The following is a 25,947-nucleotide window of genomic DNA, read 5'->3' as shown; positions in this document are numbered from 1 at the left end:
GCCCAGGCAGCATATAGCAGCCTAAACTGCCCTTGTGGTATATTAGGTTTATAGGTAAACACACACACACACACACACACAAACACACAAACACACACACACACACACACACACACACACACACACACACACACACACACACACACACACACACACACACACACACACACACACACACACACACACACACACACACACACACACACACACACACACACAAAGAGAGAGAGAGAGAGAGAACACAAACACTGATATAGCAATAGACAGGTGAGGGAAATACTGGAACCCTATATGAGCACATTAACTATTTAAAGATGGATCAATGCCCTTCAGTTAACCCCAACTAACAACTGACATTAAGACAGCTTACTGAGTCATGATCATCTTTTATCTGCTGTTTAAATGTGAAAATCTTGTCTGTTCTAGTAATAAACTTAATGCAGTACGACATAAAGGCTGCACAAAATACCTTAATCATCCATAACATAGAAAAGAAAATTACAATGAAAGAACTTTACACATAAAGGATTTAAATATTACATTTACCACTATTACAACCTTAGATTGAATATACTTTAAAGTTATGCTTTACTACTAAAACGTTTTAAAGAATCTCATATGGCCCATAATATGCCTACATAAGTGTCATTTTACAATATGTTATCTAAATCCTTTTTTTTAATTCTGTGGTGATAAGCCCCGACTTGGACATTCCAAATAAAACATTTAGTTTTCAATGTTTACATTTTAATTCTGATGTCTCCCAACCCCCAGTCATATACAGTATATACATAGGCCAGTCTTATTTTGAACCACATTCCATGCTCATATTTCTTCCTTAAAAGTATAACAAAATAAAGGTTGTTCGTGCCAGAACATTTCAAAAGATCCATATTTCAATTTTTTTAGTGATCTTTATGCTTCGTTTGCAACATATTATAATTTAGATCTGAGAGCAATTTAGAGCAGCCAATTCACCTTCTGCGTGGTTTGGGGAGGTGGGAATGCCCTAGAGAAAATCCACAGGGTAACATGCACAATTCAGCACAGAAAATGGCTATATGAGATCAAACTTGAACCCAGGTTTTTAGGACTCATGTTTGATTTAGCTGCATTTATGTTCGGACTGTAACCCACTAATATATCTAACTTTAAAATGCAAACATGCCTGAACTTTAGTTTTATGTTAATACACCAAAAATCTGTTCACTAGGTATATGGCAAATGCATTTCATTTTAAGGCAAATTTATCAAACGAAATCAAAGCCAAGCATGTACAAATAAATATACAGTAAAATAATTTTGATGCACCAAACAGATGTGTTCACATTAAGGTAGGAGTAATCAACATAATGCATTCATAAAATCATATTTAAAAATTACTGAAATAAACGTAGCAAAAATCACAAACGTCACTGACATATGAACATTATTAAATGCAAATAAACGCCAGATGATTACATGTTGCATTGCAGTAGCAAACATAGTTTATAATTAATGAATTAGTGGAGTCCAGATTTACTGTATTTAACCTCGACTTAATAAAGAGTTACAGTCTTACAGAATTAAGCGTTCTGTACATTAAATACTCATTTAACATTAAACTAATAGCAACAAATAGATTTAATCATGATGCTTAACCTTTGTTATTTATTACATTCAGTGTATCTTCATTTAATCATAACGTAGTTCCTAAAGAATTAATAATAGCCTAATTAATGGTAGATCCTCATATTTAAATCCTCATAGCAGTAGTTAGTCCTTATTGACTGCTGTTGGGTCATTTTGACTAGGGGCCACTAATAAACACAGGCACACAAGCGTGCCAAGTGACGCGGGGGCACCCTGAGCTTAATGTAATATTGATGGAGAGGAAACTTAAACCGGGCTAAGCTCTTCTCTCCTCCTCTTTCACCATCCTCTCTGCTCAGCTCAGCTCCAACAATCAGTACAATTTCTTACTGTAATTATTTTTTCCTCTTAATTATTTACAGCACAGACACAATTACTGACTGTTCAAGACGCAGTAAAAAATTAATATATACTTATATTTAAATGCTTGGACAAGCCTGTCAAATCTAATCATTCAAGAATTTCATGAAAACTTAATAGGAAAAATAAATATTAAATGTAGAATATTATATTTTGTATGTTTTGCACACTCCCTTCAATACTATGCATCATAATGCCCATAAGCTGGTTCCCTGTAACGCATTCATCAACAATAAAACATAAATTTGACCAAGAATGTCCAGCCTAATTTACGACTCCATAATGACATTCAACTATCTCTCAATATCAATATTCTTTTCTCAGTAAGTACATCCTCTAATAAACACAGCACAAGAGAGACAGTGCATGTTGTACTGGTTCATATGACATTGCCTCTTTGATGCTGCTTTTTGCCTTATAAATAAATAACCACGACCAGGTTAAGATTAGTGTAACTCTGAGTCCTTTTGTTTGCAGCCATCTGTGACAAGCTTTTAACTAATCAATGTGTGTTTTGCTCATGTTTAATCAATATAATAGGCTAAATATTGTATTTCAGCTGCACATGAGATTAGAGTTCATTAATATGCTTATAACAGACTATAATATTACATGTACAGAAAACACTTAGTCATTTTAGCTGTTATATAATGAACATATGTAGGTTCTCTGATACTGATACTAGGTTAAACATATTGGAATTAAGAACATGATTCAAGTTGTAAGATGGAAATAAGCAGTTGAAACTATACTGCAAAATGTCAACATATCAGAATTCGTGAATATGAATATAAATATAAATGGGGGCCTTTATTTAAAGGCACAGACTTCCTTAATTTTTACTAAGATCCAGACCGTGTTAAGTATTTCTTATAATAAACATGGCTTCATAAACAATCAAGAGGTTCATTTTTACAATTTAGGTTAAAAATCACACATCTGTATTATTTAAGAGCTATTAAATTTGAATTATCAAGGGGGTCAAGTAAGAATAATTGTGGCATTATTTACCTATATACATGGCTGGATTACTGACCGGGCCAGTGGGGCCAGCGCCCAGGGGCCCTTGAGGTCAGGGGGCCCCGGGGGGGGGGGCCCTGGCCCAAAACATTTTGCGATGCCTATCAACATTTATGATACAATATATTTTTATTTCCGAGGGCCCTCCATTTTAAGGATCCTCTATTAGGGACTTTGACCCCAGGGCCTCTTGGGGGCCCTAGCCATGCTTTTGGGGCCGATAGCCATGCTCTTGGGGCCCCTAGCCATGCTTTTGGGCCCCTTATGAAAATGGATGAGGCGTTGTGGCACTGCTCTGACTTCGACTTCTGGCTATTAGGGGTCCTAGGAAAGAGGGGGGCATATTTTTAGAGGGCCCTGGTTATGAGAGCCCCTACCAGGGGGCCCTAGAGAAGAGCAGGGACTCTTTGCCCAGGGGCCCAGACTATCCTTAATCCGTCCTTGCCTATATACTCTATATAACTTTTATTGTTGCTTGATTATATAGTCTGCATATAAATACATTATTCTGTTCTTAATATAGATGAGAAAGATTTCAGTTGTATATTATATAGTATTCTGTATAGACAGTGAACTTTACAATTTCTCTCATAATGATGTTTAACGCTTGTTTACATCAGTAAGAAATGATGAGTAGGCTATTAGAGGAGTACACATGCCAGTAGTGAGGTCTAAAGTATGTTTACAGAGCACCTTAGTTTTTTTGGACTGGTAAAGTAGGCACCCTCCCAATGGGGTAAAGGTAACCTGATCACACCTGCTCAAATCAGCTACCTGGCAGCCTTCATCCAGACTTACTGTTTTAGGACTCATAGGTCTATGCATCAGACCATGCTTGTACTTTGGAAATTAGGCAGAAGTTATATATTTTATAGATATGAATACATAACTCTCATTTGAAGGATTCAGCAAAAAAAAACAAAGGAAATAAATGTAGTATTTTAGAGTAGCAGGTTATTTTATTGTTATGTCACAGTTATTCAACCTTCAAATAATATTGCTGATTTTAAAACCTACTGCTAGTCTGTATGACCTAAATTTGGGTTACAACACAATTAAACCATTGGAAAATCAAAACCAACCTAACTGTATAAATGCAAATTACTTACAGGATGACCAGGCAAAGGCTGGGACAAATGTGTCACCATATAAGGATCACTTAACAACTAATGACTCCATGACTCATCCCACTCTCGACCAAGAAGCACAAGAAGGGTCGACTGGGAAAACTCCACTTTGTCCAAGCTGTAATCGTTTACCTTTTGTCGAGTGGGTTCAGAAAATGCTTTGGACCCACCACAATTCTGACCAGGATTAACAGGTACTTATTATAATTAATGAAAGTGTACTGGAAAGCTAACAACTGGTCACAGCACGTTCCTAGAGATCCTGAGCAAGACTAAATCTTTTGCATATTATAGTTAAGTAACAGTAATGCTGGTGCTGCACAGCTCCAGAGTCTCGGTTTGATGCTCGCCTCTGGTTATTTTCTTTGTTTCTTTGCAAACTGGCAGGCTGTTTTACGTCTGGGTACTTCACTTTCCTCACACAACTTCTAACAGCATGTCAGTGGATGGACTGGCAGGCGGACGCGTGTTCTAAATAGAAAGAAACTCATTTAAAAGCAAAAAAACATAAGAAAATGTGCTAAAACATGAAAAGACGTCACCAAACTGACTTAAGGAAATAAAAAAACAGTGGGTTATAGAAAAAAAACCCCCACAAGGTCTCGTTTCTGGAGGTCAGGGAGGTGATTGGCACATAAATCAGTGCCAGAGTCATTCAGAGGGAGACGTTTAATAACCGTATCACTGAAAGCCAATGTGGTACAGTAACCAGTTCTATCAGCGCCGTCTAAAACCCACATGACCTCAAATAAATTTCACTTTAGCACCAGATCAATCAGCTGCTTTTCTATTGATCTGTGTGGGCCCGACACTCTTTAAGTCGGCCGGCCGCAACCCTTTAAGTTTCCAGTGAAAATAGCCTTTCGATTACTGTTTTTTTATTAGGAAAAGGATTGCTGTGAGAGCTTCTCTATGGCCTGAAAATTAAGTGGTGACATTTTAATTACTGGACATTGATAAAAGGATCTCGGTAATTGCTGTGAAAAGTGCAGGATCGCTGAAGAGGAGCTGTAGGCGACAGGCAATCCAAATAACAGCCTTTCACATAAACACAGTTATAGTTAAATTCCAGAGATATAATTTAATTTGAGACGCTATAACTGCACAATGGAAGCACCAGTCTTTAAAACTGTATAGAAACAACAGCCCTAGTTAAACTTAAAAAATAATGCAGTTTTTTTTAAGGTTGATAACATCTAAGATACCGAACTATACACTTACCAGCCACTTTAGCAGGAACATCTGTACAATGGGTCATTTAAGGAATCATGTTGCAGCCACATATTACACACACACACACACGCATCATTTTAGGTTCCCATTACACATTAATATATAAATAAATAAAGAAAATAAAGTGATTAAATAACTTGGACTGTGGTGTAGTCATTGGTGCCAATAAACTGATTTAGGTATGTCAGAATGTTTAAAGGTTAATGGCCAGACAGTACCTCAAATAGCCAATCAGAATGCACACTTGACTCGAAGGTAGATGAGCCTTTACAGACCATACAGCACCAGTGGGCACAGGTTCACTGAAACTAAACGGCTAAAAACAGGACTAATTGAAATTCATGGACCCAACCAACCACCATCTGATCTCCTATCTAGGTCCATAACCGCTGAGCGACCACTGCTCTAATAGTGAAGACTACAATACAAGAAAAATACACTACAAGATATTTAGGGTTTGCTCAGGGGCCCAACAAGATAGACAAGCTACTCAAAATTGCCCCTCAGCTGTGTATCTCAATGAGTGATGCCATACCTTAAGACATTACAAGAAAGTTGCCAGCATAAACAAACTTTTTGGGCACCTGGGTGAGTTTGAATCACAGCTCTGCTATCATAATTGGCTGTATGTCTGTAGGGACAGGGACAATTGCTGAACAACTTCCCACACAAGGGACGGGTGATCACGGATGCCAGTGCGTGGCTCTGATCATGAGACTCCACCCCTGGCAGGTGAAAAGAAGCGATCGGAGGCTGTGTGTGTCAAAGGGTGCGCGTGACAGCCACAGCCCATCCTCGATCCAGAGTGGGAACGGTGGCAGCGGCAAGACACAAATGGATTGGATGAAAAGAGGGTGGCAGGCACAATGGAACAGTAGGTAGTGTTGGTGTTGTACAGGTTTAGAAAGCCAGGTTCGATCCTCCATGTACGTGTAGCTCGCTCCACTGCAACCCTAACCAGGATAAAATAGTTAATTTAGAGTTAATATAAAACCACTTTCAACAGCACAACAGATTTACAGGAGAAAGTTGTGACTGCTCAGTGCACATAAACATCCCCAGAGCTTAAAATATTTGTTTCTTAAACATATAAAAGATATTTAATAGTTTAAAGTTTGAAAGAATTGCTTTAAAATGCAAAACGCCATAAAAACAAGCCCATTTTAAACGTAGCTGCATTTTATATTAGCCCTAATGTCATTATGGTGACTGCATTTCCCAGAAGTAACACCACCACCGTTTCACGTAATCGAGCAAACATTATTTTTCACAGTAATGACCAGAAAGGTGTTGTTTCCACCGACAAATGGATTTAGAGAAATAAATAAGTACTTAAAAAGATACAGGACACTTCAGGATCTCTTCACAGAAAGCACATTTTCCAGCGCAATGGCCTTTTAATGGCATGAAAAAAAAACATTTAGCTCTGTTATATTAAGAGAATGAAGCGAAGACACCATCAAGGCAGTAACATTTGAAATGTTTCATTTACTTAGCAAAAGTCTACGGTGTGCACAAGTTCCACAGCTAATGTTTTCTTTAAACTGTATGCATTCCCGACGGATGAGTGTAGATTTTCATACCAAGCGGGCACGAGTTACACCCGACTGCACCAGCTACTGATCACATGTACTGGGTATCGTTCCTGCCTGGTTGAGAACAAGACAGCTCAACCCAAGAGTTCCTGTTCACTACCTAGAACCCTAGAAATAAAGATAACCATGTTTAACATAGAAATCTGGGTACAGTTTGGGTTACCTGCCAATGAAAATTTTTGGAAGCATGCAGTGCCATCGTGTACCTCAGTGGTAAAGACAACATGGCATTGATTTCTGATTCAGGACAAAGAAGCTGCAGCCACACCGGCTCTTCTTTGATAGGGTAGCAAAACCAGGGTGCCCAGGTGGCACAGAGGGATATTTAGCCGGGGACATCAGTGCTGGGACTAGTTCGGAACACAGCTCTGCTGCTGGTCAGCTGGGCGCCCCTAGCAGGCACATAATAGGCCACTAGTCTGCTAGATGGGGGGAAAAAACAAGACTAAAAAGGGGGGTGGGGTCTTCGACGCCTGGTTCGTACTCCGAGGCGCCTGTACAAAACTGCAGGAGCATGGAGATCAGTGTGTATGCCCATGCCTCACACACGATTTAACTGAAGTATGGGCGAATAAGAACGGGTAGGTGAACCTCACATGTGCCGGAGGGAGCGTGTACCGGGCAAATATACCCTTCTTGGATGCCATTGGAGTCTCCAGCAGAGGATGAATTGGGAGAAAAGGGGAGAAAACACATAAATTAAATACCCACTTGGGCCAGGCAGTAACCCCTGCACAAGGTGCCAGTCCATCACAGGGCAATTCAGTACACATTTATTTACTCTTCATTCACAGGGGGCACTTATATAAAAAAAAAGGCAATTCATCTTCACCATTTACATATTCATTAGGTAGGAGAAAAACTGGTCCACTTGTTCCAAAGGGATGATAGAACATCTAAACAGGTCGCTCAAATGGTGGAGTGGTAAAATACGCCAGCCCATTACTGCCGAGGAAGTGGTCCAGGGTTTGAATCTCAGCCGTGCTATTGGCCGACCGGGCGTCTGCACGGATATAATTGGCTAAGCTCAAAAGGAACAGCCAAGCCATTGGAAGGCGCACCAGCCAGTGCGCTCTCAATGCCAGTCCCAAGCCTGGATCGAAATAGGAACGTTAAAAACTGTTCATGGTGTGTGGACCAGATGTGCCAGATCCGCGGGACCACACTAAATAAATTCTATATAATCTAATAACACAGCATAATTAAAGCTTTAAAGTCACAACTTAACACATTTAATAATCACGGAAGCCCTTCTGTGTAATACTGGTAGTTTAAATACTCCTGTATTTAATACCCACTTTGTGTTAAGGGTGTCGGTGTTGACTTGCAGAGCAGTACTGAGAAATGTAAGAAAACACCTTCTGTCCCTTCTGTTACCAGAACGTTGTTCCAGACGCCGGTGGAACATTTAGTTCAGACAAGTAGACACGTGAGAGCAGTTTTTTGCTGTGATATCTGTCCTGTAACATCACTTTGTTCAGTGGCTAACAAACACCACCAAAACACATCCGAAATGTGGATTAATTACAAAATGGTTCAAATAAAGATTTAAAAAAATTATTATTTTTTTTATTTCTGTGGCCATCTCTACACCACTACATGCCAGCCTTCGTAGGAACTGAGCAGCCCTGAGCTGTGAATAATAAATCTGTGCATTATATATAACAAAAAAAAAACAACAACAATATAAAACTGTGGGTACGTAAATAATACAGAAATGCAGATAATTCGAAGGGGTTTATAAAATCCCTCATTATTAACTAAACACAAATCCGCCTACAGCAGCAACACAAGCAACACGTTAAATACGTAATGATATGAGGCGTGTTGAAAATGACCTGTGAAGCTCTCCTGCAGCAGGCAGATGTGGCGTTTCGATGCAGCCGTAACATACGAGCGGTGTTAGTCAACAGCTGTCAGCGGTTAATAGAACAGTGAGCGGAGATGATTTACTCCCCGCTGCGGAATGATTACATGCTGAAGTGGAAAGGAGGATACCGCTGATCTGAATTTAATCCTTCTAATAACAGATAAGTAGGGTCAGGTCAGTTAAATACATATTTGAGATACACACAATAAGGCCAAAGGTATGTAGACGCTCCTCGTAAGGATTAGGTTCAAGTGCTTCAGCCATAACATTAAAACCACCTCCTTGTTTCTACACTCACTGTCCATTTCATCAGCTCCACTTACCATATAGAATCACTTTGTAGATCTACAATTATTTACTGTAGTCCATCTGTTTCTCTGCATGCTTTGTTAGCCCCCTTTTATGCTGTTTTTCAATGGTCAGGACTCCCACAGCACCACCACAAAGTATTATTTGGGTGGTGGATCATTCTCAGCACTGCAATGACACTGGTGGTGGTGTGTTAGTGTGTGTTGTGCTTGTATTGTAGAACTACAAAGTGCTTCTATATGGTAAGTGGAGCTGATTAAATGGACAGTGTGTGTAGAAACCAGGAGATGGTTTTAATGTTATGGCTGATCGGTGTATAGCGATATAACACACTAATCAGCCAAAGCATTAAAGCCACTGACAGGTGAAGTGAACAATGTTATTGCTGATTGGTGTAAATAAAAAAACACCAATCCTGGTCCAGCTATGCATGTTGGAAGGTTTTAGAACTACAGTATTTCCGCCGTTCATCTCCCTCAAATTAACATTTAAAACAATGCATTAGGCGCTCTGGTAAAAGGGCTCTATTTTCTACAAGGTGTGTTAATATCAAGCTATTCATTATTACCCTGAAGTATATCCTGTTAATTTACTGCTCAATGCGGACATTTGAGACACGTCCATCTACAGCAACAATATTTAAAACTAGACAGTTCTTCTAGACATGTCCTTATACTGCACCCTGCACGAGCGGTCCAAAACACTGTATAAAACAAAGTAACATTATAAGAGCCAGCGTTCAGAGTTCATAACCATTCTGGAATCTGATTACGAGCCCTGGAGTGGGTCGTTCTCCTTCAAGTAAGTTCATGTATTAAAGTCGGGAGACTTCTCCCCTTGTGCTACGGTCCGTTACATGTGCGCCTGAGCCTGCTGAGACTTGCGGTCCTCCAAGCTCCGACACACCCACATGGACACTACTTCGGTATTGCCGTCGTCATACTGCGTGATGAAGGGATGGTCCTGGTAAAGAAAATGAGGCAAGAAAGGGAGAAAAGATTGTCATTAGAGCTCTAAATCTGTGTATCAATTTGGCAAACCATTCCTATTAAGATTGTATTTGATTGGCTAGATAAAAATGAATGAAAAAAAACACTTTACAGGGTTGTAGACGGATTTGCCAATGCTAATGAAAACAATTGGTAATTGTACTAATTAACAACAACAGCCAACCAGACTGGGCTGGGCTGGGCGGCAACATGAACAACGATTGGCTGTTGTTCACAGGGTGGGATGAGCCAGACCAGGGTTCCTCATAACCACTGCAATTACGACCTCTGCTGGCTGTTTGATGGAGGAATGATGCTGATCAGGGTGTGGCTCTCCGCATATGAATGCGCCTTGTGCAGGAGAAAGGAGGCAGTCGGTACTGCACACGTGTCGGAGGGGGCGTGTGACAGTTCTCTGTCCTCAGAGACAGGGGTCAGCACCAGTAAAGAGGAAGAATAAAGCAATCTGGTTAAAACCTGACGCGCTAAAAATAAGGAGGGGGGGCATAAAAAAAAATTACACTTTAGTCCTTTGCCACAACTGTACTATCACATCTTTTATAGTAATGATAAAACTAATTCTGAAATTAAATATAAATAAACCTTACTTTTTTTTTAATACAATAACCTCCCAAGACTGCCTCAGGCTGATGACCGAAACAATCCTACGTGTATATATATATCCTAAATGATTTATTGACTGTGCTGCCGTTACTTAAAGGGCTGTGTTTCCGTTGCGACCCCGCCACAGGCTGCCCAGTTACTGTGATTCCTGATTGGCTCTTTAAACGTTTAAGATAAATCAGCAGTGACACACAGCACGGTTTAAATGAATATGTCTTCCTTTATTACTGTGATATAGGGTTTCTGGTAGAGGCGGGTATACACGACTGAACTGTACCAAGGAATTCAGTAGAAGTCCTTGTTCTAAACCATTATAAACCTAATTCTGATATTTTATAATATATATGGCTGTGTTTTACGCCTATAGATTAGAACAGTTTTTTATATGATTATACATTTATGAATACACAGATAAATAATTGGGTCAAATCAAAACGCCCAAGAAGGTACCCCTAAATGTAATACCAATGCTTCAGGTTTTATTAAATGGGGTTAAATATTAGCTTTAATATTATGTCATTATGTATTGATGCATCACCCCATGCTGGCCAGAGGGCTGTAGCTTAAAAAGAGAGAGGAGTCGGTTTCTTAGCACCAGAACAGCTAGCCAGTAGGTATAAGAAGATTTGAAGACCTTGAACATTCGTAGCAACATTGTTGCTAACAACCAATGACCTCATGGCTGGACTCCACAATGTATGCCATTCTTGACTAAGAAGCCTAGGAAGGGTCACTGGAAATGTCCAGAAGGAATTTGGACAAGGCTGCAGAGTTCTGGGACACAGTTCTATGGAGTAACAATTCAAAAGTGGAACTCAGGTGTTCCCTCCATAAAGATGAAATAAAACTTAAGCTACTTAAACAGTCAAGACATCTTACACTAAATATATATACGTGTTAAATTTGGTGAAGATTTGGTAGTCCATGACCAGCTCCAATTAAATAACAACAATGCATCCTGGGTGCATTTGTATCAGGCTCCAAAAAATACACATTAACGCAAGGTGAGCCGTTCCTGCACACTATTTCTCTTTTTTCTTTTTGTCTCGCTGAGGACAGAACAGGACCATCAATCGTGCTGTCCTGCTAATGGTGAGCTCTGCGTGTGCCACTGGGAGGTTAATCACTCTCAGCTCTGGGTTAGAGAGAGGCCCGTGCCCGTACCAGGCACCGTTCTCATCAATCAATCGGCTCGGGCACAGCCTCGCCGGCCTACACCGGCTCCGGGCCCAGATAAAGAGCGCTAACGTGCGGTTCTGTGGCGACCCCATCGGCCCGAGCGAGGGTTCGACCCTGTAGGGTGGGCGACCTGTTTCGGACCCGGGTGCTTCCAGCGTGTTTGAAGAGACACAGTCAAGGAGAGGTGAGAGGACATCCGAGGAGAAGAGAGAAATCTAGAAATAACACTTTTTACACATGGCGTGCGGCAATAAATCAGAACTCAGGTGGTCAGTCGTTTGCCTGGCTGAACGGACGCAGGCCGCTTTTACACGCAAGCGTACGACTCGCCACCTGTGCGTCCCTCTGCCGAACGAGAAGGGGAAAAAAAGCTACGTGTGTGGGTGCACGACGGCAACAGCACCTCCATTAATTAACCCACCTGCTGCTAACATTGCACCCATGCAGAGGAAGTTATTAAGACAGGAAAGGCAAAATAAATACTGCTTTAGTTAGGTCATTAACGGCTTGTGCTTACCTCTCCGACGTCAGACGGGAAAAAAAAAAAAAACTCATTTAAAAGTGTGGCTACATTAATCACAGCGCCATATCAAAGTGCGATAATCACCTGAATTCTCTGTTCAAATAAAAGTACCGAACCCATGGGAAATCTAACCCTTCTCTTTAATTGTTTCCAGTATGTGATAGGCCTTTTAATCGAAGATTAATTTATGCTATTTTAAATAACTCTACGTATGATTAATGCGCTTGCAAATTGAAAGGAGTCTGAAGCAATTACGCCGAGTGGTTGGTCATCACCTCATTAGAATGTGTTAAAGACCGGCGACGGTTAGCGTACGGTGTAGAGGAAGAAAACTTGCGAGACGGACGGAACGAGAAAGGTAAGAGGTCGCTGTTATAACTAGGTCTGGGAGGATTTGCATACTAATTACATGCTCCCGCTAGATACAGAAAGGCGTGTGTGCTTTCAGACTTGGCTGAGGCTTTCTGATCTCTTAATTCGGCACTGAGGGAAAGACTAATCGTCCAACATCACAAAAGACCAGATCAGGCCGGGGTAATCAGACTTACATCAGCCTGGCATCACGGTGATCACATGATGTACGATATTCATCCCATTATGCTTTACGGGTCAGGTGAACAGCATACTAAAATGTAACCATTATTAATTCTACACCTGTGCATATGTAAGCATAGGAACTGGATTAATAATCAGAAAATCGCTGGTTACAGTAAAACCAATGCTGGGTGGCCACTGTTTTCCCATTAAGCAAAGCCCTTAGCTTCTCAATTGATTTGAATTGTAGTTAGTTACAATGGTAAACCACTTTGGATGAAAGTGTTGGCTCTGTTGGCAGAGGTAGTGGCAGTAGTAGCTCAGCTGATAAGTTACCGAATTAGTAATAGAGGTCGCTGGTCGTCACTGTTACGCCCCATCGCTTGAACTGTACAGGTTAAAGCATTCCAGTGCAAACGCCAGCAGCCTGGCCGCTCAGGTGGCGCAGCGGTAAAAAGACACGCTGCAACCAGAGCTGGATTCTGAGTACATCGTATCGAATCCAGCTCTGCCTTACCGGTTCGAGGCCGAGTGGCTGTAAGAGCAACGATTGGCCGGTTGCTCAGTTGGGGGGCGGGATAAAGAACCGGATGTGGGTCTCTCTCTGCCAGAATGCGATTACGACCTCTGCCGGCTGATTAGAAGCGCCTGCACAGAGATGAGGAAGAGTGCCCTTAGGGTGTGTCTCTCCGCATGCAACGCTAGGTGGCACCACACTCATCAATGCGTGGGTGGCAAAAATGCATCCGGCTGCTGCCCATGTTCCGGAGGGGATATGGGTTAGCTTTGATCTCCTCGGTCAGGAGGAACCACGCAAATTGAACAATTGGATGCGCTAAAGGGGGAGAAAAAGAAAAAAGAAAAAAAAAAACGCCAGCAGCCTGGATGTCCCATATGTGGCAATCCCATTGCCGCCACCACCACCATGTGAGCTAAATGGCATTCGACATAATACAACCAATAGTGGAAATTAAAATTCAATTCAATTCAACTGTCATTATACCAATACAGGGTTGTACAGTACTTTATAACGAAACACTGTCAAGTAAAACACACAATAGGTGCCAATTATTAAGCAAATTCATACCCATGTTATCATTTAAGACTATTAGAAAAGACAAAATTCTATTAATTATATAAGGATTAAGTAAACACAGCTCCTAAACTGTCTTCTAATCTTTGTTCTTAAGGCTGAGGTGTAATTAATACGTGTTGCCATTCCAAGTGCTGTGTAAATGACCTAGCTGTACCAGCACCACTGTTAGGACAATACGCTTAACACTTAAATGCTTATATTTTAATCTGTAACAGTACAGTCAGATTGATCCCAATACACACAGACAGCGCCACTAGTTAGCGTCCAATAATCTGTTACTGCAAGTACTAAAAAGTACTAAAATTAACCATAAAATTCTCAGAAGCCTGAATCACACATGAACAGTCGGAATCCTGATGTCAGGAACTGCACCCTGAGACTGTTAGAACCGTGTACCTGAGTGAAGTGTGTGCGCTCACGAGGAGGCGGTGTGCTACGCCAGAAAGCCAAAGTGTTAGTAAGCTAAAAGCTAAGATCACCCTCGAGGGACTCTTCGATGTGCTAATGTGTAAACAAGTCATCAGAGTAATGTCAAAGGGCTTTCGCTCTTATCCTGTTCCTTATGGCACGGGCCACGGGCATTCAGCAAAGCGATGCGTCTTTTTAAAGGGCCGCTCCCCTGAGCCCTATACACACACACACACACACACACAAGACAAGAGCACGCTGCTCTGTGAGAGCACACACACAATGTCCAGGCTCAGCTCAGGCCACCTCAGGGAGGGGAGGAGAAAGTCTTTAGGTCTGTAACAGATTTGGGGAGTAGGCTACAGCGCGGGCTCTTTTGTCCCCGGCAGCATCATCTAGTGCAGCTGCTGCACCCTCCTCGGGGACAAAGGTGCTAAAAGGACAATGACAAGTGAGTGACAATGAGAGAAGTCTCGTGGGAGGGAGGACACGTCAATCACAGCGCAATCGCCAAAAGGTTCTCAAGTGGATGAACTAGATTCATTTTCTGGTTGAATCATGACGTGTTTAAAAATGCTTCATAAATACTCGGGTCTTTATGCCTGATCATACCAATACTCCACAAATGCTTCATAAATACTCAGGTCTTTATGCCTGATCATATCAATACTCCATAAATGCTTCATAAACACTCAGGTCTTTATGCCTGATCATACCAATACTCCATGAATGCTTCATAAATACTCAGGTCTTTTTACGCCTGATCATATCAATACTCCATGAATGCTTCATAAATACTCAGGTCTTTATGCCTGATCATATCAATACTCCATAAATGCTTCATAAATACTCAGGTCTTTTTACGCCTGATCATATCAATACTCCATGAATGCTTCATAAATACTCAGGTCTTTATGCCTGATCATATCAATACTCCATAAATGCTTCATAAATACTCAGGTCTTTACGCCTGATCATATCAATACTCCATAAATGCTTCATAAATACTCAGGTCTTTACGCCTGATCATATCAATACTCCATGAATGCTTCATAAATACTTAGGTCTTTACGCCTGATCATATCAATACTCCATAAATGATTCATAAATACTCAGGTCTTTATGCCTGATCATATCAATACTCCATAAATGCTTCATAAATACTCAGGTCTTTACGCCTGATCATATCAATACTCCATAAATGCTTCATAAATACTCAGGTCTTTACACCTGATCATATCAATACTCCATAAATGATTCATAAATACTCAGGTCTTTATGCCTGATCATACCAATACTCCACAAATGCTTCATAAATACTCAGGTCTTTATGCCTGATCATATCAATACTCCATAAATGCTTCATAAATACTCAGGTCTTTATGCCTGATCATACCAATACTCCACAAATGCTTCATAAATACTCAGGTCTTTATGCCTGTTCATATCAATACTCCAGAAATGCTTCATAAATACTTAGGTCTTTTTACGCCTGATCATATCAATACTCCAGAAATGCTTCATAAATACTTAGGTCTTTTTACGCCTGATCATATCAATACTCCATAAATACTCAGGTCTTTACGCCTGATCATATCAATACTCCACAAATGCTTCATAAACACTCAGGTCTTTATGCCTGATCATATCAATACTCCATAAATGCTTCATAAATACTCAGGTCTTTACGCCTGATCATATCAATACTCCATAAATGATTCATAAATACTCAGGTCTTTATGCCTGATCATATCAATACTCCATAAATGCTTCATAAATACTCAGGTCTTTACACCTGATCATATCAATACTCCATAAATGCTTCATAAATACTCAGGTCTTTATGCCTGATCATATCAATACTCCATAAATGCTTCATAAATACTCAGGTCTTTATGCCTGATCATACCAATACTCCACAAATGCTTCATAAATACTCAGGTCTTTATGCCTGATCATATCAATACTCCATAAATGCTTCATAAATACTCAGGTCTTTATGCCTGATCATACCAATACTCCATAAATGCTTCATAAATACTTAGGTCTTTATGCCTGATCATATCAATACTCCATAAATGCTTCATAAATACTCAGGTCTTTACGCCTGATCATATCAATACTCCATAAATGCTTCATAAATACTCAGGTCTTTAAAAGACTTTACATTTTCCTTAATGGAGTGATGACAGAACTGCTGGTCTGTGCTGAAGCAGAACACCATGGTGAACATCATCATGACCAGACCCTCACGTCCCTTCAGACATCACAACCTCATAACCATACCAGTCCACATGACCACATTTACACCCGGCGTCGTACACATGCTGCATTTGCGCCTGGTTCTCGGTGGACCAGGTTACTGTCCATGGTGCTGAAACGACTCTGTTTCCAGCCTTTAAAGAGCTGAAGTGTGAATAGCTGCAAGCTTGTGTGCTAATGCATGATCAGAGATTTCCATCAACCGGCTGAAGAAACTCCCAAGCCAACACAAGAAATAAAGCCCAAGAGGTTTTTCTTACTTTTGTACACTAAATGGCAAAAAGTATGTGTTTTATAAATTTACTTTTTTTAAATATCAAACATAAGGATGCTGAGCAAATAATAACGTTAAATTAATTATAAATGTATGGTTACAGTATGTCAAACATTTAATATAATTTCAAATCAGTTTTTATCAACTGATTTATCCTGGTCAGGGCTGTAGTGGGCCGGTTCCACTAGGTGCTAGACAGGAATACACTGGACAAAAAGCATAAAACATTGCAGGGCTTCAACCATCCTCCCCCCTCAGACACAGCCAGTCATGTCTATTTAGATTCCAGGCCCTCTGATAGCATCACTGAGATTCAGACCCAGATCACAGCAGTGATGGACTATCACCCAAAGGCTTGTTTAAAGATATTGTTGCCATTGGTCCTAATCTGTATGGTCAAGCACTGTAGTTGGACGAGTCCTGGTTCACAAATGATATTCTAATTCATTCTATGGCCGTTACTGTTAAGGGCCCTGCACAAGGGATTCAAACTCTTAACCTTTCAATTGATAGCCCAAAGTTCTACCCATTAGGTTACCACTGCCCCTCATTTATTTGATATCATTTGATTTATAGACCTGTTTACAATGGGTGTGGCTAAACCCCCTTATACTCAATAATTAGAGTGGGTATCTTTAAAATCCCAAAACATGTAGTGACTTGCAAAGGATGAAAGACAAGTTAACTATCAAATAGATAAATAATAAACAATAACAAAATAAATAATAATAATAAAAAGCAAAAAAAAAACAACCTAATTAGCGTTTAAATAAAAAAAAAAAACATTAAAAACAATAAATATAATAAATAAATTAAGTAAGTATTAAAGAATGCAACATTTATAAATAAAATTGACAACAGGCGACCAGGTTTTGTTAATCGTCTGTAGAGACACCAACTTTGAGTATTAACCAACTTTTAATATAAACTTTATATATAATCTTTCAAATAACAATTAAGGATTGAAAAACGTTGTAGCAAATTCTGCAAAAATTGTGTACATTGTTATCCAAACTGCAGAAATTAAGTCTTAGAATTACGAGCCTCTCAATAAATACAAGTTCAGAAATGTTTATACTGAATTAATCTTAAATTAAAGTGAAAAAAATTTAAAAAAAATATTGTTTTTTTGTTAACAATCATGCACCATAATTATTGGCATCCCTGCATTAAGTATTTTTAACACTAAGTCTTTCTATAATGCTTGATAAAATTAATGCACTCTAAAAGGTCAGAAAACTGAAATGTTCTTGATGCTGTGGTCATCAGACCATTTTCTGTGCAAATCTGGACATTTGATTTGTTGATCTGGAAATTACTCGTTATAGGCTGTCAGGATGATGGGTAAAGAGTCAAGGTCTTCCTTTCACTATCAATACGAGCCACATCACTTAAACTTTAACTAAAATAATTATGACTGTTAAATACAACTTTAATAATCGTTTTTCCATGAGCCTTGTATATAATTACTGATTCAATTAACTTGATTAAATACCGCTTGGAAATTGCAGTTCTTCACAAGGCTGCTGTGCTTTATAAAAGAAGCAATAGCTCCTATGAAGAGAAAACTAAAGATAAATATATCTTAAAGGAAGGACACTGACTCACCATGAGGTTATTTGGTGCAGGGCGTTCTTTCGGCTGCTTTTTCATGCTGTTGAGAGAAAAAGAGTTCATACTTAATAAACAGATCTGGATGAAACTAGTAATCAGTTTTAATCGTGCGAACGCGGCGCACAAGGACATGCTCATAATTAGGAGTTTAGCTACAGCATTCAGTCTATTTAGCTATTTAAAATTTGTGAAGACAAAAATCAATGGCAATATTATTCCCTTTTTGCCGGTGAGGTATAACACAACGGCGCATCCTTGTGAGGTTTATAACCAGATTTCTTTAGTACAGATCCAGCCCTAGCTGGGCGAGCTGGCCCGGTCTGACTGGATGCACAGTGGAGGGAGATGAACGGAGCATCATTACAAATGAGTTCAGGATCGCAGGGGGCGTTGAAATAACAGTGAAATAGCAAGTGACCTGTGTGTGTAAATAAGGTGAGTGGCAAGTAAACAACAGCTGCTAAACAATCCCGGTGTTTTCATCCAGTGCCTGCAGGTCCAGAACAGCTGAGGGAATAAGGGGCAGAAGGACTGCAGAAATGACAAGGATTGTGGGTATTTGGGGCACGACAAGAACAGAGAGGTAGTGTACCTACATATATACTGTGGTCAAAGGAAGTATATGAAGTAAATGAAAAAACAACAATAATAAAACTGCCATAATTATTGGCACCCCTTTATTAAGAAGCCGCTTTTTGTCAAGCATTATAGGATGACTATTTCGTTTCTATTTTATTGTCACATGGTAGCACCAGCCAAAACACTCACCACTGTGTTATAAAGTGCACGAACTTCTCGCTGAACTGACCAACCGGAAGCACAGGAGGATCCTGCAACAGACAGAAACGCTGGTCACTGAAGTACATCTGAAGACATGAAAACGCAGTATTGACCGAGACGAACCTCAGTCAATAACGTGCATGTTTGCTTGATGAAGATGTTTCGATGAAAAGCTGTAGGTATTGATCTATCCGCAGCAACTGAACCCCTCTTTTGTTAAGTCGGGTACAATGCACAACGATGTACAGGCTGAAATAACATCATCAACAGTCTCTGAAAGGAAGGAGGACATACATTTGGATGAAAGGATTTCGATTGACTGTAACATAGATGGACCTCCTTAATAAAAATAAGTATATGGCAGTTGTAGCCTAGTATAAGGTATTAGACTAGTATGCTGAAGGTTGCTGGTTCAAACCTCACCACTGCTAGGCTGCCACAGTCGGGCCCTAGACCAAGGTCTTCTGCTGCTGGGGAATCTCTGAATGCAATCGAGGTGGGTATATTGCGCAGCCCTTTGCCGAATCCTTTTTCAAATATGCACTCTGCACAGGCGCCTCTCTATCTGCCAATCAGGGTCCTTACACAGTGTTTGAAGACCCCACCCACATAGTTCGGTCATTCCGCCCTAGCAGAACCGTCTCTGCTGCAGGCACTGCCAATTACGCCTGTCAGATGGCGTCCATCCGATCGGTGGCAATGCAGAGTTTCGAACCGCTCACTCACTTTCTTAACCGCTCATCCAATCAGGGGCGCTACTGGAGCCTATTCCAGCTTTTCAATGGGCGCAAGGCACACTAACACCCTGGATGGGGCGCCAGTCCATTGCAGGGCAGGCAGACACACACACACACATTCACCTATAGGGCAATTCAGCACCTCCAGTTAACCTGACTGCATGTTTTTGGACTGTGGGAGGAAACCGGAGCTCCCGGAGGAAACCCACACAGACACAGGAGAACATGCAAACTCCACACAGGAAGGACCCGGACCATGAAGCCTCGCACCGGACGTCACTGGACGTTCTAGGTTTACATTCAGCCGTTAAGGTAGAAACATAAAATTGAAATCATAAAAAATTGGTCAGTGTCCCAACAAAGCCCTCGTGTCATCTAAAATCCAACTGACCTCTTCTAGTGACATTAACATGCATGTCAAATATTTCTGGACGCACAAGCTGTACTAAATACTAAATAATAATATTTTGGTCATAAATATTCTCCTGCCCATGAGGACGCTGGTTTGATGTTTAAAATCGTTGAACGATCGCACATCTGCACTTCACGACAGTGCTTTGATCAGGCTGTAGTACGATAAACCTAATGAAGCTGATGAAACTGATGAAAGCACCAGCGCATTATGCAGCCCTGCCATTATCCGGCTTGCACAAACGGCCGGAGACCCTGAGTCGGGCTCGCTTCACAATACCAGCGGTAAATATACATGTAATTGCCCGGCTGCAATTATCAGGCGGAATTAGATCAGTAATTACAGCGGCGGATTTAAGACGGAGTCTTATTAGAAAAGCGGAACAATAAAAGACAAGCTGCCCTACAGATGGCCGAACAAGCTGCTGGGCACCGAAAGCAGGCCGTACACGCGCAGCACACACGGGGAAGGGGAAAGGAGCGAGAGAGGCTGGGAGGCACACGCGAACCGTCGAAGAGAGACGGACAAAGGGGACTCTTGTATGTTTTACCTCATTTGGCTGTTTATTCGCCCCTCACCTGAGGCTCAGGAGACCTTGCTGATGATTATTAAAGCCGTTCTATAGCATCACACACACACACAGTGCTGCATACATGAACAATAAACCCATCGCACAGAACGGCATGAACACACACAATAGAAATCGGATTTTGCTCAAATTTAATTTAAATCAAATTTAATTGATGAACCTTTCACCCCAAACACAAGGTTAAAGCTAAATGCAAAATGAAATGACTAAATATTTCTAGAACTATACAGTATTGATTCTTCCTTTCTGTACATTCCAGTTCGATTTCTACTTCCAAGCTGGATTCTGATTTATTTCTTATAAAAAAGGGGTTTGCTACTATGTCTCTGTCCTTCCTCTTACTATATCCACTCCTTTTTTTCCCAAATTAAGTGTGTTCCCTGTACAGGAGGGGTGGGACAGTGGCTCGGTGGGTAGCACTGTCGCCTCACAGAAAGAAAAGTCCCTGGGTTCTGTTCCCGGGTGGAGCCGTCTGGGTCTGCATGTTCTCCCTGTGTCTGTGTGGGTTTCCTCCGGGCGCTCCGGTTTCCTCTCACAGTCCAAAGACGTGCAGTCAGATTAACTGCCCTAGGTGTTATGGACTGGCAACCTGTCCAGGGAGCTGCCTAGGTAGGCAGTGGGAGGCAGGGCAGCTCACTAGGTTTTGAAACACAGCCAGTGTGTGAAGTTTGGATCTTAACACTTACTTGTCCTGCCAATAGGCAGTAGGCAGTTGTAGCCAAGTGGTTAAAGTACTGCTAGTAATCAGAAGGTCACTGGTTCAAGCCCCACTGTCGCCAGGTTATGTTGCCCCTGAGCAAAGCCTGTACACTCTATACTACAGTACTGTAAGTCACTTTGGATAAAGGCGTCTGCTAAATGCTGAAAATAATAACCAGTGTGTTGTTCATTATGCTTAAATGACTGACCTTGGTGGTTTTAATGAAAATCTTCCCTAACTGTACTGGATTACTCTTACAAACTAGGTCCCAACAAGCCCCTGCTGACCCCATGCGTCTCGTCCCGCCCCCTCTCTCACACCCTGTAAAGTTTTGATTTAGTAGCTGTTGCTGTGTTTGTGATAGGGCTATGGTCAGCTAAAAGTAGGTGGCGGTGTTCCCTGGCCTTGGGGCACTTGCGAGGAAGGGCACGGCAGAAAATAGTTTGAGTGATGCCTCTGCTCGTTTGAGTAATGAACAGTTCAGCTGGGTCGAGCCATTACAGCGGGCGCTGTTTAATTATTAATTACGCTCGATCTATAAGAGAAAGGACAAGTTCAGTATGTTTAATGTGTGTTTAGGCTCCTCTCTTTTCCCTCCTGCCATTCTGCTGTTAGCGCGTGTCAGCGAACTGCTGAAGCAAAAAAATAAGCCTTAAACACACACACACACACTTAAAATTCCCATAATTACCATTAATTACCCATAATTGTTTTGATGTTTAATTTTACATTTGCAGCATTTAGCAGCTGTTTTTATCCAAAGCAACTTACAATTTGCACTGAATACAATTAGAGCAATTGAGAGTTAAGGGCCTTGCTCAGGGGCCCAACATTAGTAGCCTGGCGATGGTGGGGCTTGAACCAGTAACCTTATGATTACAAGTCCAGTACCTTAACCACTGAGCTTAATTGGTGATAAAAACACACAAAACTGTCACCTGAAATGATCATGAACTGTAAGTTTTGTAGTTGACTGTTTGTTAGGGTTGCCAGATTTCCCAAACCTGAGTTTGAGAGTGAAGCCTTTGTTATTGCGCAACCTACAAATCAGCCAAAAACCAGACAGTCCTATTAAAAGGGAAAAATGAATATCTGGCAACCTGAATTTTGGCTGGACTGCACTTTCGCTGGAATCTAGGGTTTGAATCCCCTCGTCAGCCCAGGAGGGTCGAGTTGGGAGCGTCATCCGATGTAATAACTGTAATAACTGAGGACCCCTAAATCCTGCCATATAATATTAATAATAAAATATTTAACATAATAGGTCAGATGAGTCCTCAGTGCTGGTCTGGCTGGACACGCGTGTACATATAGGGGGCGTGGTGATGGCAGTTGCAGCCTAGTGGTTAAGGTACTGGACTAGTAATTAAAAGATTGCTGGTTCAAACCCCACCACTGCCAAGTTGCCACTGTTGGGCCCTTGAGCAAGGCCATTAATTCTCAATTGCTTAAAAAATATACTGTCACAGTGCCTAAAAGCATCTGTTAAATGCCAAAAATGTAAATGCGATGGATCCCCATACAGTTAGATAGAATCAGCTGGACAGGCTTTGACATACAGTACATGATTGACCAGTATGAAAAGTGTTGGCCCTGTGATGAACTGGCACCCGATGATTCCAGTGAAACCGGACCTACTGCAACCCTGACCAGGTTAAATTAAAGTAAAAAAAAAGTGATTTCTCGTTCACTAGAAATGATGAACTGCTTCTTTAAAGCTGTAATGGGATTATTTTACTTTCTGAAACAGCGGAACTACACTACTCATTACTTTACTTCGAAGTCAGTCATTAAATCTTGTACAAATTGGTACCAACAGGAAAACGCCATCCGAGGATGACCGTCATTATTCTCATCAGCGCTGGGTAAATAAGTAGGCACGTAAAGCTCATTTAAATGCAATCACACCATCAGTGACTCTGGAAATATATAGGCCTAAAACAGCAACCTCATCATATTATATAGCACTGCTGTTGGCTGATCAGGCGTCTACATACATACAGATTGGCTGGCTATGTCTGAGAACTGAAGGGAGGAGGGCGTGGTGGGGTAAAAGAGTCCCTGTGATGGATTAGCACCATAGACCTACTACAAGCCTGACCAGGACAAAGCTATGGTATAACACAAACATTATAGAATGAACATGAGTAAACTTGATTCGAGGGTCTACACATGGATTAGTGTCATTTCCGGGGTGTGTTGCTGCTTTGCACCCAGCGAAACCGGGGCAAACCTGACCCACAATGACCCTGACTGATAAAACGGGGGTATAACAAGAGTACTTCTGAATAAACAAAATATTATTACTAAAAATTGACTATAAATCTCCATAGGAACTTGAATTCGAAGGTCAGGTGGAACAGCCTGACTTTATTCTGTCTAACTGCAGTGGACAGTAGATCAGCGAGTGTGTCCAGTATGTATCCGAGTTCCTGTCCCTCACCTAAGCCAGCACAGAGTGAAGAAGTGTGTCATGGTCTGGGGCCGGTGTATTTTAGTGCCTAACGGAGGTCAAGGTTAATGTAACACCACCCAGCCTGTGAGCTCTGAAACCCAGTCATGCTACATTACCCCAGCAAAGTGTGTGTGTGTGTGTAGGGAAGACAAGGGCTGATAAAGAGGAGTCAGAAACAGTCTGACAAAGACAGGTAAAGAATTTAGAGGACGAATTAGAACCAGTGTGGTGCCCCAATCAATATACATTAACTGCCAAAAAGTATTTGGACACCTGACTATTAGTTTGTTGGACATGCAAGTTCAAAAACAAGTGGGATTAAAATAGTGACGTCTATAACAACAGCCACTCTTCTGAGCAGGCTTCTAACAAGGATTTGAAGTGTGTCTGTGGGGATTTGTGCACATTCAGTCAAAAGAGTTTGTCTGGCTGGGCACTGATGCTGGTCAACAGACTCGATTGATGTTCAAGTTCATTCCAAAGCTGTTCAGTAGGGCTGAGGTCAAGGCCCAGTGTAGACCACTGGAGTTTCTTCATGTCTCTCTGGAACAGGAAAGAGCCTTCCCTAAACTGTTTCTGCCCAGTTGGAAGCAAAAAATATATAAGTATAAGTAGTGCGTCCAAATAATCTGCCTAATAAGTTCATGTCTTATTAGAATCCTCTCTACTTAGACAGCTGCCTAGGTAGGCAGTAGGGAGCAAGGCAGCTCACTAGTATTTAAGACAGACCCCTAGTCTCTATTTATACACCTTTAATGAACGCTAACAGGCTATGTGTTCCTAATAAAGAGGCCAGTATGTTAACAGTATTTCAAAATCCCAACAACACTGCTGCACCTGATACACTCAATACATAACTGCTATAGTTATTGCGATTTCCGACTGTAATAAACGACTACATAAAGTAAATTTGGCCCGTCACTCAAAACAGAACAGACGAGGCTAACTGATCAGCATACGGTCAATTCGATTTGCCAGACTTTTCCCAATCACTGCTTAACGGCTGACTGAAGGTCAGGCATTTTATCCCAGCATGCTAAGCTACTCCAGCCTCTGGCTTTATCTAAAGCACCTTGCTTCATTAGGAAACAAAACAGCAGCTTTCCGCCCCATTAGCCACGGCTTTAGCGGCTCGGGCGCATCAGACACGGACTCACCTCATCAACGATGCACTGCAATAACTGGAAAGGCTGCGGAGGAGAAGGAGGGGGAGACACAATGAGATTAGATCACACACACACACACAATCTCCTTACAGGGCGCTGGAAACCAAATCAGTAATGCAGCAAAACAGGTAGCGAGCCAGATTAATCAAGCGCACCGAGACACACGGAAAGCCATCGCGTCCTAATGGCCTTCCGTCGGAATACGGCGCGCTTAAGTGCCGGCGTATTGTTTTATCGTATTAACTTTACAGGCGAGCAACCAGGCGAGGCGACGCAACGACTATCAAAAGAAATAATCTGCAGGTCAGCTGCATTTCTAAAAGACGCAAGTCGAACAAACAAACAAACAAAAACAACAACTAATCAAATACTTACCATTAAGGAACCTTGGATTTTCTGAATCTGCAGAAAGAAAAACAACAGGGAACGAATATTAGGAACGTGAGGCGCTATGTAATT

The 25,947-nt window shown here is 41.2% G+C and overlaps 1 protein-coding gene across 1 annotated transcript in view; it reads right to left on the bottom strand.

Moving 5' to 3' along the window:
* Positions 1–9,413: 9,413 nt before the first annotated feature.
* map2k5 (mitogen-activated protein kinase kinase 5) overlaps positions 9,414–25,947 on the bottom strand; it is a 51,206-nt gene continuing 34,672 nt past the window's right edge. The window contains exons 18-22 of the mRNA XM_062989780.1: positions 25,864–25,890; positions 25,480–25,512; positions 19,418–19,479; positions 18,644–18,689; positions 9,414–10,109 (exon numbers count right to left, since the gene is read on the bottom strand). Coding sequence (XP_062845850.1) covers positions 9,999–10,109; positions 18,644–18,689; positions 19,418–19,479; positions 25,480–25,512; positions 25,864–25,890 — 279 coding nt within the window. The 3' untranslated portion in view covers positions 9,414–9,998. The remainder of the gene's footprint in view (positions 10,110–18,643; positions 18,690–19,417; positions 19,480–25,479; positions 25,513–25,863; positions 25,891–25,947) is intronic.

The sequence above is a fragment of the Trichomycterus rosablanca genome, chromosome 27, assembly GCF_030014385.1.
Source record: "Trichomycterus rosablanca isolate fTriRos1 chromosome 27, fTriRos1.hap1, whole genome shotgun sequence".
Lineage (NCBI taxonomy): Eukaryota > Metazoa > Chordata > Actinopteri > Siluriformes > Trichomycteridae > Trichomycterus > Trichomycterus rosablanca.
The sequence above is the reverse complement of the archived record's forward strand: the minus strand, read 5'-3'. Positions and strand labels throughout refer to the sequence as shown.